At 40.3% G+C, this 22,347-nt stretch overlaps 1 protein-coding gene across 2 annotated transcripts in view; it reads left to right on the forward strand.

Moving 5' to 3' along the window:
• The first annotated feature begins 220 nt into the window (after positions 1-220).
• The window catches only part of ccdc15 (coiled-coil domain containing 15), a 65,287-nt gene continuing 43,160 nt past the window's right edge, over positions 221-22,347 (forward strand). Inside the window, exons 1-4 of one of the 2 annotated variants that reach the window (XM_073029715.1) lie at positions 221-501; positions 2,811-2,960; positions 12,533-12,730; positions 18,972-19,088. In XM_073029715.1, the coding sequence (XP_072885816.1) occupies positions 331-501; positions 2,811-2,960; positions 12,533-12,730; positions 18,972-19,088 (636 nt within the window). In that variant the 5' untranslated portion in view covers positions 221-330. The remainder of the gene's footprint in view (positions 502-2,810; positions 2,961-12,532; positions 12,731-18,971; positions 19,089-22,347) is intronic. The other variant, XM_073029716.1, reaches the window with a different exon arrangement.

Below are 22,347 nucleotides of genomic sequence, written 5' to 3' on the forward strand. Positions count from 1 at the left end.
AGCATTAGACTTTTTGATATAATTTAAGTCGGAGGGGGTATTTAGTCCGTATACTTCCTGTTTCTTTGCTCCATATTCCAATTCGGTAGGTGGCGGTAATGTGCCTTATATTGATTTAGCGACTGTTATTGAACTACCAGAAGAAAAAAAAGAATTGTTTCCACAGTTGAACCACGGGCTGTCCTTTACCAAGATGCCGTTCGCACCGTTTTTAGAACGGAGATTGAAGCAGCTCTCGCGAGATTTAGTCAGGGACGGTAGATGTTACGCGACTGAGTGGCGGTTGGTCTGAACTCTCGGGAGGGAGCTCGGTGGCTCTGGTTGCCGGAGATGTCACTAAAGGCGCGGCGCGGAGAGACGTCGGGGCTCCCGACTCGGCGCCACCATGAGTGGCACTCGGGCGTAGGCAGAGTGCTGGCCGAAAGGAATCAGGCCGTGGTGCCAGTGGGAGCCTGGGTGGAGAGCGCCAGAGACTGTCCCGAGGAGCATAGCCCGGCGTTTGTGAGTACCTCAGCGCGAGGCATCAGTCACAGGCCCTGGGGAGATGGTGCTTGGAGGAGAAGGGGCCGAGGATGTGGGGATAGTGATTCCCGAGATGGGAATGTTGGCTTGACGTGTTTCCATGGAAACGTCATGGAGTCATACCGCACGGTAACTGGGCGTTCGGCCCGCCGTATCCATGCTAATCTCTGCCTATCTCCACTAATCCAGTTTGCACGTATTAGGTCTATATCCTGTTATACCTTGTATATTTCTAAATGTCTCTTAAACGTAGTAATCATTTGAATCAACCACCTCCGGCTGCAACCATTCTCTGCATATAAAAAAATGCTTCAAATCCCCTCTAAAATTCATTATCGTTACCTTAAATGGATGGCCTCTTTAATCCTACTATAGGGGATAAAGGATGCTATCTATCTAACTATGCCTCTTCTAACTTTCAAAGTTCGAAGTAAATCTTTAGCACGAATACGTACACGTTACCATATCAGAATCAGGTTTAGTATCACCGGCATGTGTCGTGAAATTTGTCAATTTAGCAGCAGCAGTTCAATGCAATATATAATATAGAAGAAGAAAAATAAGTAAATTAATTACAGTATATGTATATTGAATAGATTAAAAATCGTGCAAAAACAGAAATACTGTATATTTCAAAAAGTGAGGTAGTGTCCAAGGGTTCAATGTCCATTTAGGAATCGGATGGCAGAGGGGAAGAAGCTGCTCCTGAATGGCTGAGTGTGTGCCTTTAGGCTTCTGTACTGTAACAGTGAGAAAAGGGCATGCCCTGGGTGCTGGGGGTCCTTAATAATGGACGCTGCCTTTCTGAGACACTGCTCCTTAAAGATGTCCTGGGTACTTTGCAGGCTAGTACCCAAGATGGAGCCAACTAAAGTTACAGTCCTGTGCAGAAGTGCCCTCCACTCTCATACCAGATAGTGATTCAGCCTGTCAGAATGCTGTCCACGGTACATCCATAGAAGTTTTTGAATGTTTTTGTTGACGTACAAAATGTCTTTAAACTCCTAATGAAGTAGAGGTGTTGCCTTCTTTATAATTGCATTGATATGTTGAGACCAGGTTAGGTCCTCAGAGATCTTGACACCCTGGAATTTGAAACTGCTCACTCTCTCCACTTCTGATCCCTTTATGAGGGTTGGTGTGTGTTCCTTCATCTTACCCTTCCTAAATCTTGAGATTCACTTTCTTGCAGGCTTTTAAAGGGAAAAATAGATACAATAGAATTTTACGAAACATTATACATAAACAGACAAAGACTGACAAACACCAATATGTAAAATAGAAACTGTGTAAATAAAAATAATATATTGAGAACGTGAGTTGTAAGAGTCTTTGAAAGTGAGTCAGCCGCCTGAAACGTCAACTGTACTTTTTAATATAGATGCTGACTGGCCTGCTGAATTTCTCCAGCATTTTGTGTGTGTTGGCACATGGCCAAGTGGTTAAGGCTTTGGGCTGGTGATCTGAAGGTTGTTAGTTCGAGCCTCAGCTGAGGCAGCGTGTGTGTCCTTCAGCAAGGCACTTAACCACACACTGCTCCTGCACGTTTATAGCCCAGTGGCAGCGGTTGGTGCAGTATGGACAAGACAAGACTTGGATTTACATCATCTGCAGATTCTCTCTTGCATCTGAATCTCAGATGAATGCTGCTTTCGTATGGCATACAATGTAATTATATGATGAACTGGGCTTTCTCTGACCTTTTGTATATCAAATAGAAATGCGGCGCTTGGGTTATTTCGTCTTGCATCAGGCGATATCTCATATTTCATAAAGGATCGAATTGGACTAATGGAGTTAGTTTCACATAGGGTGGTTCATGAATGGAAGGTTATAGTATCAGAAGTATATAGAAGGTTATATAGTATAATTTTGTTTACAGAGTGGACTAGAGGAACATTTTCTTTATAAGCTTCTCATGTCAAGTACTAAAGAGGAATATTATTTAAGATAATGGAGATGGTTTAGCATTTATTTCCGTATTCTTTGCAGTGAATCATACTCTTTGACACTTGCTGATTTGGAAGAGTAAAATAATGAAATTTGAGAACTTTTTCATGGAACTTCAGAAACTTGTCATAATATTGCTTTCTGCTTACTACTTTGAAAAAAGTCTTTGACAGAAGTATCTAGGTCACTTATGCCTTTAATTACTTATGGCTTTTTAAATTTGAGATGTTGCTGCCAGTTATTGAGAAGTTCTTTTTTTTTTTACTTGAAATAATATCTTTGTTTTTCCAGCTATGACTCTTTCAGCATCTTGATTAAAGTGACCTCTTTGTTTTTAGATTTCTGCTCTTGAAGTAGATGAGCAACTAAAGGAAATCCATAAAGCAAAGATGGAAAATTTGAAACGTTTTCAAGATGAGGTGAAGCAACGCGTGACCGAGTATGCCCGAATACGTAAGAAGCATCAACGGCAGCGAACTTGTGAAGCAGTAAGATATAAGCAATTTATTAAATAGATGCACATTCTGCCACTTAGTCCTCTATACAGTTAAAATTAAGATGTGCTTTTTTTGTTCAATTTTTCAGTAATTAGGAAGTTGAAAACTAATATCAATTTAATTTAGCATAAGTTCTAAATTTAAAGAAGTGTACAGATGTTTTCATTATCTAGTAGAGTCATAATTTGAACGTAGCTATTTTGCATGTCTATTCCTAGTACTCTTACCAGGGAACATTAATTCCTTTTAATGGAAAACTAGCTTACAATAATTGAACTTTTATGGGGATATGCCTATACATCACTAACAGTTTTGCTATATAGAGACAAATATGCTTTTAATTTATTGAAAAACAAAAATTCAGATGCTGAAAATCAGGATTAAAAGGAGAAAATATCAGAAATACACTGCTGGTCAGCTAACATCTCTATCAAGAGCAAACTAACGTTTTGAGTTAGACTGTCCTGATTAATGGTCATTGATCTCGAGTTAGGTGTTTTTCCAGGATGTTACCCCATCTGCTAAGTATTTCCAGCACTTCCTATTTTTATTAATTTATTTAATTATTAAAGCACTCTCTTTTACCTTGTACTTTTTAGCATTTGAATACATGAATGCACGGTTTTTAGTTTGAAATGAATGAAATGCGGTGTAAGGGCTGAACGACGATTATGCCCGTTGCCTTTGTTGTGGTGTCATGGTTTTGTACATTTGTCAGCTGGAGACAATATTGATTCTACATTAACCTTGGTTATTGATGTTGTTATTGTACTTTGGATTCCTTTATGGGACTGACTCTAATATCAACATCGAAGTTCATAATTTAAGAAGATAAGCATAGTAGTAATATGATATTATTGAGTTTTTCCACAAAAGTGAAATTATTTCAAAGTAATTAGTGATATCTACTTTGATGTCCAGTACAGTGGACTCTGCTAGTCTGTGTGTAAATTGCTTTGTACAGTCTTTCAAGTTGTGTTTACACCATGCTCCAATGTTACAACTACAGTGTTATTCGCATGTTGTATATTGAAAAATTATTGGAACTTGGCATGATTTAAAAAGAAATGGGTGTTTTACACTAGATCATAGAAAATACATACCAAAAGCTGGGCATTCAATCCAAAGTGTTAGCCTTTCCTCTAATCTTGTAGTTATTTATATGGGAAAGGTGTCGAGAGATGTGTGTAATGGTATTAGTGTAGATGGATATCATGGTCAGCATGGACAAAGTGGGCTGGCAGGGCCCATTTCTATGCTGTATGATTTATATGATCCTGTGAATCTAACCTGCATGCCATCAACAGTTAGCCAAGTGGCCTTTGGTAACTCGGTGTATCCCTCTCCCCTTCTGTGATTAACTGTAACACATTTTCCACACTTCTAATGCCATGCCTGCAGCCAAAGTTTATTGGAAAATATGGCCAAAGCTCTTGCTGTTGGTACTCTGGTGTCTTTTAACATCCTGGGAAACAGCTTAGCCTAATGATTTACATTCTGTTTTCAAAAAGATGCTAGATTCTATAGTCTGCCCTCTCAATCACTTCCAATATTTCACATTTTCTCCTCAATTTCAATACCCTTTGATACCCCTGTCCTGTGGGAACAGGCATAAATATTCATTTAGGACTGTGAGTCTTTGACATCTAGAAATAGCCAATTACTTTGGTCTTTAATAGAGATTATTGTTTACTTAATTTCCCTCTTTAATTGTAAAAATTGTTGCTTCTGGCTATACAGTACCTGCTAATGTTTTTTTTCTTGCACTCTTCTTGCTTTCATAACTTATTTGTAACATCAACCCATCTTCTGTCCTCCAGGATTTTATAGTGATATAAATCCAGTTAGATAGCATAATTTATCATAATATTTTTATTTCCTCATTAAGTATTCAAATTAATTAGTGTAAAACAATTAAAATGTTAACATGTATACAGTTGCAAGATAAAAATTGTGAACCCTTTGCAATTACCTTTTTTTCTGCATTAATTACTCAAAATGCAGTCTGATCTTTATCTAAATCACAATAATGGACACACACAATCTGCCTAAACTAATAACACAAACAATTGTACTTCCTCTCATCAATACTGAATACACCATTTAAACAGTCACAGTCTAGGTTCAAAAAAGTATGTGAACCTTTGGAGTAATGCACTCTACAAAAGCTATGGCGTTCAAATCAATGAGATGAGATTGGAGGTGTGGCTGTTATGACCCCAGCCCCCTCCTTTGTGAGAATCGCAAGAGCCCTAGTCAAGGGGGGGTCAAGTGACCCAAGAGGGGAAGAGACGTGCTGAAGACCACGTTTCCCCGGGAAGCAGAATAAAGTGACTCTGACTATTGTCTCATGAAGACCACGTGCAAAGCCCTCGGGCAAAGTGGGCTGGTTGAGAGAGAGATTGACACCGGCGATCCCGTGAGGAAGTATAAAGGAGGGTCTGGGGGGGACGACCCCTTCAGACGCACCAGAAGACACGCTAGAGATCCTGTGACAGCGTTTTGATAGTGACAGCCGGTGGTGGGGTTCGTGTGTGTCTTTTCCTTGCCTGGGATTGGCGACCCCACAACGGAAGAACGGCTTAGCTACAGGGGAGGCCACCGATGAACGTTCATTCCCCCAACGAGGCTCCGACAAACCGAACTCCTCCAGGTTGGAAAACCGGTCGGGTAACTCTTTCATCCCCCCCCCCCTCTCTTTCTAACAAAAGTGCACCAACGCGACACCACAATGACGGCAGCTGGTGGAACTGCAGTGACCGCAAAAGACTTAGATATCCAGTAAACAATATATATCTACATTACCCCTAGACAACGATAGAGCTTATTTCTGATTGATTATTACTATACCTGTGCTTTAGATTGAGTTGTGACGACGTATATGATCTGAATGTTTTGTATTAACCATACGTTTGTGCCCCTTTATAAATAAAAACATTTGAAAATAGTAGCATCAGGCTTCAGTGGACCCATCTGTCTTTGCTGGTAAATTACCCGGTTACTGGGGAACGTAACAAGTGGGTTGCTCGTCCCGGATTTGAAACCAAAGGGGAGGGTCAGTGAATCGGGCTGTAAGTCCAAACTTAAATCTGGTTACGCAGGTAGCCAGACAGGAAACCAGCAAAGATGGATGTGGGTGAATTTATGAGAAACCCGACTGTACAGGCGCTAGGGACGGCTACTAAATCAGACTTGGTAAATCTGGCAAAGGGGTTAGGCCTCGCAGAGGTGAGGTCATCAATGAAAAAGCAGGAAGTGCGAGGGGTCATAAATCAGTATTACATTGGGAAGGAGGTGTTTGCAGCTGAGGATTTGGAAAATATCCCCGAAAAGAGATTAGCGAGTGGGACAGATCAGGTAGAGTTGGAGAAAGTAAGGTTGGAACATGATCTTCAAGTAAAGCAGCTAGAAGCAGCTGCAAAGGAAAAGGCTGAGGAACGAGCTGCAAAGGAAAAGGCTGAGGAATGGGCTGCAAAGGAAAAGGAAAGGGAGCAGGTGTTCAAACTAAAGGAATTAGAGATGAAACGGAGTCATGAGCTCCAGCTAAAGCAGCTAGAAGCAGAAGCAGAAGAGAAAGAGAAACAAAGGAGCCATGAATTGGAGCTGGACAGGCGAAAGCAAGAGCAAAGAGCTCAAGGGCACAAGAGAGAGGAGGGGTTTGATGTTAGTCGGGCGTTGAGGTTGGTCCCCCCCTTCGAGGAGACGGATGTTGATAGTTATTTCTTGCTTTTTGAGAAGGTGGCAGTGAATCAGAAGTGGCCCAGAGAGCAGTGGGTGGCGTTGTTACAAAGTGTGTTACGAGGGAAAGCACAGCGGGCATATGCCGCGCTGCCCCCAGAAGGGGAAGGGAATTATGACCAAGTAAAGGAGGCCATTCTCCGAGGTTACGAGTTAGTACCTGAGGCGTATAGACAAAGGTTCTGAAATTTAAGGAAAGGGTGGAATCAAACGTATACCGAGCTAGCCCATGAGAAGGGTGTGCTCTTGGACCGTTGGTGCACTGCGGAGAAGGTGGCCGAGAATTATGGGCATCTCAGGGAGTTATTTTTGATTGAGGAATTTAAAGGTTGTGTTCCGGAAGAGATCCGAATGTATTTAAATGAGAGGACGAATCAGTCCCTCTCAGAAATTGCTAGGTTCGCAGATGAATATGCCCTAACCCACAAGACAAAGTTTTCCTCGCCAAAAAGTTACCCGAGAGACCGTCGGAATGGTAGGGAAAGCCCGCCGGGAGCTAGCAGGAAAAGTGAGGATAACAGGCAGGAAACCTGGAGATTTCCTGGTTTAACCTGTTTTAATTGTGGAAAGGTGGGTCATATTGCATCTAAATGCTTTGCTCCGAGAAAGGAGCCAGAGAGAGAGAGAGCAGCGATCCCTATTGGGCGTGCAGTGGTAATCAGAAAATCGGCAAGAGGGTCCCAGGGGAGCAGAGAGCGCGAGGGGGCGGAGATTTATCTGTCACCCGGAACCGTGTCTGTGAGGAAGGGGGACCCGCCTATCCCCGTACGGATTTGGAGAGACACGGGGGCGGAGCTATCATTAATTAGCCGTAACGTATTACCATTCGGACCTCCGACGGGCGAGGTAGCCCTGAGAGGCATAGGAAACTGGACCGAGGTAGTGCCTTTGCATAGGGTCCTTCTAGATTGTGAGTTGGTGTCGGGACCAGTGGAAATGGGGGTCCTGCCGGAGTTGCCGGGGGAAGGCGTGGACGTCCTTCTGGGTAACGACCTAGCGGGTGGGAAGATTGGAGCAGCCGTGAAGCTAAAAACCCAGCCCGTGAGAGTTGAGGCCCCGCCCATAGAGTCCCCGAGCTATCCCGCATGCGCGGACACTAGCAGCCTGTCGAGAGCGGCAGCTGAGAAAGCGAGCAGTTTAAAATTGGCTCAGACGTTTTTACCGACCCTGTGCCACGAGGGTTTCGAGGGTGGTAAAACGAGGAATAGTAACGTAAAAGGGGATAAAGGAGAGAAAGGAGAGAAGGTAGATCCTCCTTTAGCGAAGAAAAAGGTCCTAGAGGTAGGAAATAAAGATGAGAAACAGATAAAGCTGTTAAAAGGTCCAGGGTTGGACCTGGATGAGTCTAAAGGTGTTCCCGATAATGAAATGAGGGCAGTCCTCGATGAAAAGGATGCCATTACCGTGAAGAAGTCTGCTGGATTGGCAGATGAGATTGTTCCAGCCCAAGGGGTTGAGTTTACTTCGGAAGTGAGTTGCCCAGAGAGTAACTGGGAGGATCAGAGGAAGTTAGAATTTGAAAAGGGTATGGGGATTGAAAGCCTGGAAGAGGCCAAAGCCCCGTTTGAGTGTGTCCAAGATGGGGAGGCCCGTGGTCCTAAACCTAGTCACGGAGCTCAGAAAAAGTCTGAGGTATTTGACTCGGCTGGACGAGACGGCCGTCCTTTTGGATCAGATAGACTTGGTTCGGGGAAGAAAGGGTTAACCTTGGGAAGTGTGAGTTCCCAGATGGTTGTGCCGAAGGGGGTGTTCAGAGTTAATGTGGAGTTTACGAATGGGGAGATAACTGTTGTTGTGGAGGAGAATGGTAAATCTGTAGTTCCCAAATCGAAGGAAAAAAAGTTAAAGTCTAGATTGATGCCTGCGCATCGATTACAGGTTGATTTGGAATGTAAAGGGGCCTCACATGCTATTGTTATTCAAGGAAGCCCTGTGAGGAAGCCGAAATTTAAATGCGGCCGGGGAAAAAGGTTCGAACTGAAACCCATCAGCCTGCATGGTTTTGACAAAAGGGTTAACTACCTGTGTAGCATTAAAGAATTGGGTGGAAATTCTCATGATGGACTAGGTTGGGGACACGGAGTTAAGAGAATAACCCTTGTGGAAAGGAAAGGTGGGAGAGTACCTCGCCAAATTACTCAAGTTCCCCACGGGGGGACTCACTGGAAAAAAGGCGATGGTTAATAGAAATGCCATTTTTAAACAGCAACGCCGGTTGTACGGGTTTGCGCCAAAGCCTGTGAAATATAAAGACAACCCCTTTGGAGACCTGCCGGTGAAATAACACGACCGAAACGATTAGTATTTGTATAAACTTTTGTAGATGCACCTAAGCTAAGATCACACCTCCTTAGTTGTGTGGCTGAAGAAAATAAATAAAAATAGGTGGTTACTGAGCTGAAGTTTGATGCTACCAGACTTTAGTACGGTACGTGAGGTTAAGATATTAAAGAAAGGGGCACTGTAATTGTTACCTGTTTAGATACTGACTTGAATGTATAACGGTAGTACTCTATGAAGAGAGGAGCTTGTGTATTGTGTTAGAAAAAAAATCCTATAAGACTCTGTACCAACTTGTTTTTAACCGCTGGTAAAAAAACTTTTAAGAGGGGAGGTGTTATGACCCCAGCCCCTTCCTTTGTGAGAATCGCAAGAGCCCTAGTCAAGGGGGGGTCAAATGACCCAAGAGGGGGAGAGACGTGCGGAAGACCACGTTTCCCCGGGAAGCAGAATAAAGTGACTCTGACTATTGTCTCATGAAGACCACGTGTAAAGCCCTCGGGCAACGTGGGCTGGTTGAGAGAGAGATTGACACCGGCGATCCCGTGAGGAAGTATAAAGGAGGGTCTGGGGGGGACGACCCCTTCAGACGCACCAGAAGACACGCTAGAGATCCTGTGACAGCGTTTTGATAGTGACAGCCGGTGGTGGGGTTCGTGTGTGTCTTTTCCTTGCCTGGGATTGGCGACCCCACAACGGAAGAACGGCTTAGCTACAGGGGAGACCACCGATGAGCGTTCATTCCCCCAACGAGGCTCCGACAAACCAAACTCCTCCAGGTTGGAAAACCGGTCGGGTAACTCTTTCATCCCCCCTCTCTCTCTCTTTCTAACAAAAGTGCACCAACGCGACACCACAACGACGGCAGCTGGTGGAACTGCAGTGACCGCAAAAGACTTTTAGATATCCAGTAAACAATATACCGTAGATTCCGGACTACAGAGCGCACCTGATTAAAAGCCGCTGGCTCTAATTTTAGAAAGAAAATCAATTTTGTACTTGTACAGGCCGCACCGGATTTTCGGCCGCAGGTGTCCCACGTTGTAATATGAGATATTTACACAGAAAGATATTACACGTGAGGATTTTTTAACTTTTAATTAAATCCATATGGTAACATAAACAAATACATATTGCAAATGCTTTTTTTCGAACCGTGCCTGTAACGCGGCTACTTTTAAATATACGTTGCGTATACTTTTTTACTGAACAACATTCCAATATCTCCTAACGACTGGTAAAAAATATATATACTGCAGCCTACCAGGAAAAGTTATTGATCGCCTTTAACTTAAAAGTAGCGTTCGCTCAGATCTAATGCCGCTCGCGTAATGCGCTCGCCCCCTCCTTCCCGTTTATCGCAAACGGCATTTTTCCCACAAGACGCGGCGAAACCGGGTGTGATGTCATAGCATCCCGCGATGTAGTACAGAAAACAAATATAGTTAAAACTCTTCTAACTTTAACTAACAAATGAATTACTAAGCGAAAATATTATAAACTAAATAACTGCCATAAAGGCAGCACAATGCTTTTATTCGAGTGTTTTCCATGTTGATGAGGGTGAGTACAAATGACTGATTTACAATAATTTAATTGTGAAAGTGCGCTTGATTTATCGTACAATTTCATTGGACCTCTGTGAACTACTCATCAATTTTATTGGTCTACTGTTACGAGGCAAAATGTTTTTGGCGGCATGAAAAAAATCATGCATTAGCCGCACCGTAGTAAAGGCCGCAGTGTTCAAAGCTGTTCAAAATGTGGGGAAAAAGTAGCGGCTTATAATCCGACATCTACGGTATATCTACATTACCTCTAGACAACGATAGAGCTTATTTCTGATTGATTATTACTATACCTGTGCTTTAGATTGAGTTGTGACGACGTATATGATCTGAATGTTTTGTATTAACCATACGTTTGTGCCCCTTTATAAATAAAAACGTTTGAAAATAGTAGCATCAGGCTTCAGTGGACCCATCTATCTTTGCTGGTAAATTACCCGGTTACTGGGGAACGTAACATGGCTTACAGAGGTGCCCTGCCCTATTTAAAAAAAAAACCAGTCAGGTTACTGACAGAGCCTGCTCTTCTCAAGAAGGATCTGTTTATGTGCACCATGCCTTGATCAAAACAACTTTCAGAGGACCTTCGAAGAAGAATTGTAGAGCGGCATGACGCTGGATAAGTCTACAAAAGCCTTTCGAATTACCTGTGTGTTCATCAGTCCACAGAGAAATTGTCTATAAATGAAAGAGATTCAGTACTGTTGCATCCTGCAATGATCACACAAAGAGCTCAATGTGCAATGCTGAAGGTGGTGAAAAAGAACCCAAAGGTAACAGCAAAAGACCTGCAGAAATCTCTTGAACTTGCTAAAGTCTCTGTTCATGTGTCCACCATTAGAAAAACACTGAACAAGAATAGTGTTCATGGAAGGACACCACGGAGGAAACCACTGCTCTCCAAAAATTATTCCTGTAAGTCTAACATTTGCAAAAGACCGCCTGGATGTTCCACAATGCTTCTGGGACAGATGAGACACAAGTTGAACTTTTTGGCAGAAATGCACATTGCTATGTTTGGAGGAAAAAGGGCACTGCACACCAACACCAAAACCTCATCCCAACTGTGAAGCATGGTGGGAGGAGCTTCGTGGTTTGGGACTGCTTTGATGCCTCAGGGCCTGAACAGTTTGCGGTCGTTGAGGGAGCAACGAGTTCAAAATTGTATCAAGATATTTTACAGCAGAATGTCAGGGTAGCAGTCCATCACCAGAAGCTGAAGAGAAGTTGGATGATGCATCAAGATAATAATCTGAAATACAAAAGTAAATCAACAACAGAATGGTTTTAAAAAGAAGAAAATTCATGTTTCAGAATCAGAGTCCAGACCTTGACCCAAGTGAGATGCTGTGGCATGACCTGAAGAGGGCTGTTCCTGCAAGCTATCCCAGAAATATTGAAGAACTGAAACAGTGTTGTATGGAGGAATGGTCTAAAATTCCTCCTTGCCATCTTGATAGTCTGATCAGCAGCTACAGGAAACGTTTGGTGGAGGTTATTGCTGCTAAAGGAGGTTCTACCAGTTATCAAATACAAGGGTTCACATACTTTTTCCAGCCTAGACTGTGAATGATTAAACAATGTGTTCAATAAAGACATGAAAAGTATAATTGTTTGTGTATTAATCATTTAGGCAGATTGTTTGTCTATTATTGTGAGTTAGGTGAAGATCAGACCACATTTTATGAGTAATTAATGCAGAAAACCAGGTAATTGCAAAGGGTTCACAAACTTGCAACTATAGAATTGATATAATGCAGAGTTTAAATATCAAATATATGCAGAGCTTAAATGTGTGTGTAGGGTTTAAGTTTGCTAATGATAATCCTACATATAGATGAAATGCTAGGCCATAAAATATTCTTCAGTTTGCTTAAAAGTGAAAGGAAATGACACAAAATCACAGGTTATTTTGTGACCAAATTGACCAAGTACCTTTTATACAGAGAGCTTAATTGCGTTGCTGTTTTTATTTAGGTTGAAAAGGATGATCGTGTGATAATACAATCCACTGCTTCAGCTGAACAGCTCATTCCAAACAAAAACACTTGCCTGCTTCGCAGCCATGATGTTGGGTTTGCTATTTTTAGTCCAAGCTCGAGGTGGGTATCTGCTCAGGGGATAAGTAATGAACAGGAAGATGATGAAGATGTATTCAATGATCAAGCCAGGCAGGTGAGAAGCTCTCAGAAGTGCTTAAACGGCAGCTATTATGTCCTTAAAGTTGTTTCATTTTCAGGTTAATATAGTGCTATGAGGCTGTAACTTCTAAGGATAAGTTGGAAAACCCAGATCCTGAATTGTTGTCTCTGGAGTCTTCTTGTTCTCGCTATAACCACTTAAGTTTTCCCTGGGTGTTCCGATTTCCTCCTGCACCCTAAATACATACTGGTCGATGGGCAGAATTGAGTTGTTGGTGCAAGCAGGAGAGGATAGGTTGGAGGAAAAGAAGTAGACGTGATTGAGGGGATTGCTGTGAGAGTTAAAAGTAAACTTATTATCAAAGTATTCCTATGTCACCATATACAACCCAGAAATTCATTTTCTTGTGGACATATTTAATAAACCCAAGAACCATAGTAGAATCAGTGAAAGACTGCACACGACAGGATGAACAACCAACCAATGTGCAAAAGGCAACAAACTGTGCAAATACAAAAGAAAACAAAGAAATAATAGTAACTAAATAAGCAATAAATATTGAGAACATGAGTCCTTGAAAATGACTCCTTGGGTTGTGGGAACGGTAGCGTGATGGTACGAGTGAAGTTATCTCCACTGGTTCAAGAGTCTGATGGTTGAGGGGTTCCTAAATCTGGTGGTGTGAATCCTAAGATAAGAAAATCTGCAGATGCTGGAAATCCACGCAATGCACACAAAATGCTGGAGGAACTCAGCAGGTCAGGCAGCTTCTATGGAAAAGAATAATTAGTTGACATTTTGGGCCAGGAAAGTTGCTGTCAGGAAGGGGGTACAGAAGCCTCAGGACTCACCAGCAGGCCAGGCAGCCTCTATGGAAAAGAATAAATAGTTGACATTTTAAGCCAAGAAACTTCATCAGGAGGGTCCTGATGAGAGGTCTTGGCCCAAAACGTCAACTGAGTAAAGAGCATGACCTGGGTGGTGGGGGTCCTTGATGGATGCTGCTTTCCTGGGACAGCATGTAGATGTGCTCAGTGGTGGAAAGGACTTTACCTGTGATAGACTGGGCCGTATACACTACTTTTTGTGGGATTTTCCATTAAAGTGCATTGATGTTTCCATACCAGGGTGTGATGCAGCTAGTTAATAAACTGTCCACCAAACAGCTATAGAAATTTGTCAAAGTTTTAGTTGTCATGCTGAATCTTCGCAAAGGAAGTAAATGCGCTGCCGTGCTTTCTTCACCAACATGCTGGGCCCAGGATAAATCCTCTAAAATGATAATACTGAGGAATTTGAGGTTGCTGACCCTTTCCATCTCTGATCCCTGGATGAGGACTGGCTCATGGTCCTTCGGTTTCCTCTTCCTGAAGTCAATAATCAGCTCCTTGGTCTTGTTGGCATTGAGTGAGAGGTGGTTGTTGTAGAGCAGGGGGCTAAGCACACAACCTTGTGGTGCACCTGTGTTGATGGAGATTGCAGAGGAGATGTTGGTGCCGATCTGAACCTTCTGGGGTCTGCAAGTGAGAAAATCGAGGATCCAGTTGCACAGAGGTGTTGAGGCCAATGTCTTGAAGCTTATTGATTTGTTTTAAGTGGATGATTGTATTGAATGCCAAGCTGTAGTCGATAAATAGCATCCTGATGTATGCATTTTTGCAGTTCAGATGTCCCAGGGTTGAGTGAAGAGCCAATGAAATGACATCTTTTGTGGACTTGTTATGCTGGTGGGAAAATTGGAGCGAATCCAAGCAGTTTCTCAGGTAGGGGTTGATGTGTTTCATCAACAACCTTGCAAACTGTACGATAGTCAATGAGACAGGTTACCACATTCTTCTTGGGCACCGCTACTTCAGGCTGTCAAAGCGAAGGGTTAAAGATATCAGTGAGCACTTCAGCCAGTTGTTCAGCACAGGTCTTTAGTACTCATAGACATACAGTAGATTGAATGTCCTCTTATATTGTTAGCATATTGATTAAAATATGAAATCCAGTTGTGTCAATGTGCCAAATTGGAATAAAAATTTGAAATTTGAATCATGATAACATAAAATTAATGAAAATGTAAACTTCCATTACCCATTCAGGAAATTCCAGGAACATGGAAATATGTTTAACATTAATTGCTTTTCTAAAACAAAACTTATCATTTACTTTCTCTCATCCTGTCTGTGAATCTTTTAATAGGCATAATAGATATTTCACAGAAACAGACTGTCTTAAGCAAAGTTACCTTTTATATTTATGCTCCTTTAGGAATCTGGGTATTGCTGGTGAGGTCAGAAATTATTGTTATTCATAATTATCCTGAAAAGGTTGTGCTGAGTTGCCAGCTTAACTAAACTGTACTCCTGGCGAAGATCTTTTATTGTACCACTGAAGGTTTTGGAGTTCTATAACTTGGACACAGTGGAGTTGAGGAAAAAATAATACATTTCCAAATCAGGACGGTGTACAACTTAGAATGAAACATTCATGTTATGATGGTCTCATGTACTTGCTGTTTTTGTCTTTTTTGCTGACAAAGGTGCAGTAAGAGTAGCTTAGGTAAAGAAATGAATGTTTAAGCTAGTTGGAGTGCCAGTAAAGCAACTTCCTTTTAGGTGGTGTTGAGCTCCTTGAGAGTTATTGAAGCAGTCGTCATCCGGGCAAGTGGAGAGTGTTCCGTCACAGTCCTGATTTGTGAATTGTCGGTGTTGAAAAGTCGTTAAGCTTCGGTTCAACAGTGACTCCCAGACAGTTAATGTTGGGGACCATATCAATGATGATACCAAAATCTGCAATCTTTGCCCATTCTAGCTTCCAGGCCTGCTCCATGCAATTGACTTGTAACTGCTCTTTGAAATAGCTTAGGAAGCCATTCACTTGTCCCATAAATGCTATGTTCAAATAGAGAAAATAAAATGATTTAGACTACTAGCCCTTGATCTTGGTATTGAATTCAAACAGAGTGAAGTCACTTTTAGCCATGTCAGCCTTGTAAATTTGTCCACGTGACATCAAGGGACTGGTGCCTCTGTTGAAAGTTGTTTTATAGACAAATCAAGCAACAGCTCGACGTTGTTGTACTCAGAATCCGATCACATTTGACATTTTCAGCACAATCTATGCAAATGTGCTGTCCCACCAGCGGGACAGACCTAGCAGAGCTGGCACCACATTGGTACAGGTGAGAAGGAGTAGTGCTTGAAATTCTCAAAGATGACTTCAAACTCAATGAACTCTCAATGTATTAATGTGACCTCTTGATTATCACCATCCTCTCAACTGATGAATCAGTACTCCTCGATGTTGAACAATAGTTGCGAGGAAATAAGCTCTGAAAGTAGCATGGCACAGAAGGCACTCTTGGTGGAGGACCATTGTCCTTCACCAAGAGTTTCTTGGCAGAACCATCACTCACAGAACTGGCTGAATCCTGAAGGACTGTTCCCAGACTAAATCTGCAACAAGTGGAGAGTGAGCCATTGAAACATAAGAGATTGCAGATGCTGGAATCTGGAGCAACAAACAAGATGCTGGAGGAATTCAGTAGGTGGGTCAGGTAGGATCTGTGAAGGGAAGTGGAAGGCAGATGCAACACAAGCCTTAATGTATGCTAAGGGATCTCAAGTTTTGGATCCAATTAAACCTCTGCAGTCATGGGTAGTGTAGCAGTTAGCATGACTGTATTGCAGTTCGGAATGTTCTGGAGTTCAGAGTTCAATTCCAGCGCTGTGCTGTATGTTCTCCCTGTGGAATGTGTGAGTTTTCCTCCGGTGCACAGATTTCCTCCTGCCATCCAAACATATACAGGGTAGGTTAATTGGTCATTGTAAATTGTCCCGTGATTAGGGTAGGGTTAATTGGGGTTGTGGGGCAGTGTGGCTTGAAGGGCGGGAAGAGCCTGCTCTGTGCTGCGTCACTAAATTTTAATAAATGTAGATGACGTTGGCCAATTACTTGATTTCTTAGAAATGGATATAATCTATTATCTTGGTCAGATTTCCTCCATTTGAGTTTAATTTTGGTGTTTATTTCTAGAAAATAGCTCCAAGTCCTTTCTATTACTAAGCTTTACTGAATAACTCAAGAAATGTTGTGAATTGTTATGTTACCTGTAGCAAAACTTATTCCATAAAGGTAAGGACTATATCAAGAGCAGATTCAAATCTGCCGATTGTGGAAGCAACAAAGTTAAAGTTAATTTTCTATGAGTGTGAGAAACTTCGATTTCTAATCTGCATCATAATTTTCTTTAATAAGTTTATTTTATGCAATGTGTAGCAGTTGAATATCTGCACAATATTTAATATTACATGCTGTGTTACAAGTTAATTTGAGGATTTAAACATGGTTTACCTGAAATTTTTGAATAGGGCTTCGATTTTAGATAGGTAGATAGATACTTTATTCATCCCCATGGGGAAATTCAACTTTTTTTTTCCAATGTCCCATACACTTACATACAATACTTAACTCAGTAAAAAATATGATATGCATCTAAATCACTATCTCAAAAAGCATTAATAATAGCTTTTAAAAAGTTCTTAAGTCCTGGTGGTTGAATTGTAAAGCCTAATGGCATTGGGGAGTATTGACCTCTTCATCCTGTCTGAGGAGCATAGCATCGATAGTAACCTGTCGCTGAAACTGCTTCTCTGTCTCTGGATGGTGCTATGTAGAGGATGTTCAGAGTTTTCCATAATTGACCGTAGCCTACTCAGCGCCCTTCGCTCAGCTACCGATGTTAAACTCTCCAGTACTTTGCCCACGACAGAGCCCGCCTTCCTTACCAGCTTATTAAGACGTGAGGCGTCCCTCTTCTTAATGCTTCCTCCCCAACACGCCACCACAAAGAAGAGGGCGCTCTCCACAACTGACCTATAGAACATCTTCAGCATCTCACTACAGACATTGAATGACGCCAACCTTCTAAGGAAGTACAGTCGACTCTGTGCCTTCCTGCACAAGGCATCTGTGTTGGCAGTCCGGTCTAGCTTCTCGTCTAACTGTACTCCCAGATACTTGTAGGTCTTAACCTGCTCCACACATTCTCCATTAATGATCACTGGCTCCATATGAGGCCTAGATCTCCTAAAGTCCACCACCATCTCCTTGGTCTTTGTGATATTGAGACGCAGGTAGTTTGAGTCACACCATATCACAAAGTCCTGTATCAGTTTCCTATACTCCTCCTCCTGTCCATTCCTGACACACCCCACTATGGCCGTGTCATCAGCGAACTTCTGCACATGGCAGGACTCCGAGTTATATTGGAAGTCTGATGTGTACAGGGTGAACAGGACCGGAGAGAGTACGGTTCCCTGCGGCGCTCCTGTGCTGCTGACCACCGTGTCAGACCTACAGTCTCCCAACCGCACATACTGAGACCGCACATAAATAGCAGAAACAACTTAATTCATACTGCTATCAAGTGAATCATCCTACTAGGTTTCTAAATCTTCAGTAGTTTCAGTAAGAACAATAAAAGTTAAAGAAAACCAAATGGCCAGATATTATTAGTTTGTTACATTTTATTCTGTATTGTTATTTTACCTTGTTCTAGCTCAACGTACTGTGTAATGATTTGATCTGTATAAACAGAATGCAAAGCAAGCTTTATGCTATATTTCGATACATGTGATGATAATAAACCGTTACCAATTCCAGTACCAATTGTTGACTTGTCCTATAACTGAGTAGGTATTTGAGGAAAAGAATTTTTTTTTGTGTGTTTAATTTTTACAGCAAATGTCCATAACAAACTAATTTATAATTACTGAAATACAAGTCTCTTGAAATGATCAGTGATTTCGTTACTCCATCCTTCTTTGTAGTTTATCCTTTTTATATATGGTGACTGTTTCCAGCTATCATCACATGCAAATGACTACCTCCTATTCAGCTGTTTGGCATTTCATCCCAATGTACAATATGGGACCAATCTTTTATCTCTTGATTTCCAGCAGCCATGTGTATCTCAATGGATCCTCAATGATGAATCAACTATGATTGGGGGAAAAATGCTCTTTTGAGGATTTTTTGACATAAGCCTACATTATCCGAAGTTGTATTGTACTTGTCCCATTGGATTTGAACTTTTCAATTTATAACATAACATTTTCAATTTGTTTAAATTTAAAGCTAATTTTATATGAAAATTGCATGCATTTATAAAAAAGATTGAATTTTGTCAAGAAAGAGCAGAAGTGTTGAAGATGACATTTTGTTTTTGTTTACTTACAAAAATCATTATTTTGAAAGTAATGCTCGAGATATTTGTTTGTTTCAGCTGAGCAAAGTTACAAAAGAGGCTCGGCATCGACTTGCATCATGTCAAACAGTAACAGAAATGGACTTGGACTCGAGTCTTCCTGGAGGAGTCTGGAAGGTGTCTCCAGCAAGAGATGTGAGTTATCTTTTCAATGATAACGTTACTTTCTATTGGTCTTAAATTTGAAAAAAAACCCCTAAAATCCACCATGTTAGAAATGGCAGAAGGTTTTTGAACTGATTTGATAGTTATGATTTTTTCCCCCCAGCACTATGGATGCTGGAAATTTGAGATAAAATTGTGTATTGACTACAGTTCTGCCTAAATACTATTACTCCAAGTAATCTCATCATCAAACTCTGAATCACAGGAGTCAATGCTTCCCCCTGCAACTGGATCTTTGACTTCTTGACCAATAGAACGTAATTAGCAAGAATAGGTATCAACACCTCTACCACGATTACTTTAAACATTGGTGCTCCACAAGGTTGTGTCCGCAGCTCACTACTCTACTCCCTGTACACTCATGACTGCGTGGCCAGATTCTGCTCTAACTCCATCTACCAGTTTGCAGATGATACCACTAGTGAAGCCGCATCTCAAATAGCTGAGTTGGTGTACAGGAAGTAGATAAAGAGCTCAGTAATATAGTGTTATGATGACATATTTCCCTCAATGTCAACAAAACAAAATATCTGATCATTGACTTCAGGAATGGGGATAGTGCACATGCTCCTTCATTTCATTTTTCAATCTTTTATATTGATTTCCAAATAAAGAATATACAAATCGGAAGAGGAGTTTAACAAGTAGATAATATAAAAGACATATAAACAGCAATAGTAAAAAACAAAAAGTATATAATTTCAAAATCAAATAAGTAAAATATTATGCTGTTATATATACAATGGTCAAAAAAAACTACAACTTCTCATAACAATCATTAAAAAAAATTGGAAATTTTATTGATAAGGAAAAAAACCCCTGCTAACTAAACTGAAACAAAAAACAGAAAAAAGAAAGAGAAAAAAGAAAAAGAAAGATTGGGTAGTCCAATTGAGAATAAAATTAGAAAAAACAGAGAGAGAGAGAGAGAGAGAGAGAGAGAGAGAGAAACATCCTTCCAGTCATCTCCGAACCTTCGTGGATAAGGATTTTCCCCAAAGAGAATAAAAAAATAAAAATAAATTAAATCATGTGAAAATATTGAATAAAAGGTCGCCAGACTTGTTCAAAATTAAAGGATGTATCAAATGTCCGGCTTCTAATTTTCTCCAAGCTTAGACATGACATAATGGAGGAGAGCCAATAAAAAAACAGTAGGTGGGTTAGATTCTTTCCAATGTAGCAAAATAGCTCTCCTAGCCAGTAAAGTTGAAAAAGCTATCACATGTTGGGCAGAAGCAGACACTTTGTTTGCTGTAATAATCTGGAATAATCCCAAAAATTGCTGTAAGTGGATTAGGTTGAACATCCATATCTATAACTTTAGATAATATTCCAAACACATTCCTCCAAAAATTATTTAAACTTACACATGACCAAAACATATGAGTTAGAGTAGCCATTTCTGCGTTACATCTGTCACAAATAGGGCTTATATTTGGGAAAAATATGCGCCAATTTATCTTTGGACATATGGGCCCTATGTACTATCTTAAACTGAATTAAGATATGGCGTGCGCAGATAGATGAATTATTGACTAAATAATAAATTTTACTCCATTGATTATCTGAAAATGAATGTTGAAGTTCTACTTCCCAGGTACGTTGAACCCTATCATTAGGCGACATGTGAGCATTCATTAACTATTTATAAATGATAGCTATTAATCATTTTTGAAAAGGTTTAAACTGAAAAATAACATAAGCCAAATTTGAAGAGCAGGCCAAGGGGTAATTCGGTAAAAAATCACGTAAGAAATTCCTAACCTGTAAATACCTGAAAAAATGTGTATTAGAGATATCATATTTATCCATTAACTGTGAAAAAGACATTAAACAGTCTTGTAAAAACAAATCTAAAAAAGTATTTATTCCCTTAATTTTCCATGTTAAAAAAGCTTTATCCAAAGTTGATGGTTTAAAAAAGAAATTAGAATAAATATTACTAGAAAGTAAAAAAAAATCATTTAATTCAAAAAATCTACGAAATTGAAACCAAATTTTTAAAGTATGTTTAACAATAGGGTTAAGAGCTTGTCTACCTATTCTGGAGAACGAAAACGGAAGAGGAGCTCCGAATAAAGAAGCTAACGAAAACCCCATTACTGAATTTTCCTTCAACTGTAACCATGAAGGGCGATCTTGGTCGTCTATATCATAAATCCAAAAAGTAATATAATGAATATTAATTGCCCAATAATAAAATCTAAAGTTTGGTAAAGCCAGTCCTCCATCTTTTTTTGATTTTTGCAATAAAAGTTTATTCACTTTAGAGCTTTTATTATTCCAAACATAAGATAAAATCAAGAGAATCTATTTTATCAAAAAATGTTTTTGGAACAAAAGAGGGAACTGCTTGAAATATATATATATATATATATATATGAAAATTTCAGTAGAATAACCATTTTTATAGCATTTATTCGACCTATCAATGACATCGACATAGGTGACCATTTAGAAAGCGCCTGTTGAGTATATTCAACTAAAGGGAAGAAATTATACCTATATAGGTCTTTAAAATTTTTTGTAATTTTGATACCAAGGTAAGTAAAATGGTTTTTGGCAGTATTAAATGGTATTTGATTATAATAATCAGAATAATTATTAATAGGAAATAACTCACTTTTATGTAAATTAAGTTTATATCCAGAAAAAGTACCAAATTCCATAAATATAGATAACATAGAAGGAATAGATTTCTTAGGATTTGAAATGTAAACTAATAAATCATCCGCGTATAACGAAACCTTATGTAATTTATCCCCTCTCCTAATACCCTGCACAGAATTAGAATCCCTAAGAGCAATAGCAAGTGGTTCTAAAGTCAAATTAAATAATAAAGGACTAAAGGGGCAACCCTGACGGGTACCTCTATATAATTTAAAGTAAAGAGACTTTTGATTATTAGTTAAAACTGCAGTTACCGGGGCATGATAAATCAATTTAATCCAGGAAATAAATCCTGGACCAAAATTGAACCTCTTCAAAACCTGGAATAGATAAGGCCACTCCACCCTATCAAAGGCTTTCTCTGCATCCAAAGATACAATACATTCCGATTCTTTGGCCGAGGGGGAATAAATGATATTTAATAATCTTCGAATATTAAAATGTGAATACCTATTTTTACTAAATCCTGTTTGATCGTTTGAGATAACATTAGGCAAGATAGTCTCAAGCCTATTTGCTAGAATCTTAGAGAGAATTTTAAAATTTACATTCAGTA

The sequence above is a fragment of the Hemitrygon akajei genome, chromosome 26 (assembly GCF_048418815.1).
Source record: "Hemitrygon akajei chromosome 26, sHemAka1.3, whole genome shotgun sequence".
NCBI classification, from domain to species: Eukaryota; Metazoa; Chordata; class Chondrichthyes; order Myliobatiformes; family Dasyatidae; genus Hemitrygon; species Hemitrygon akajei.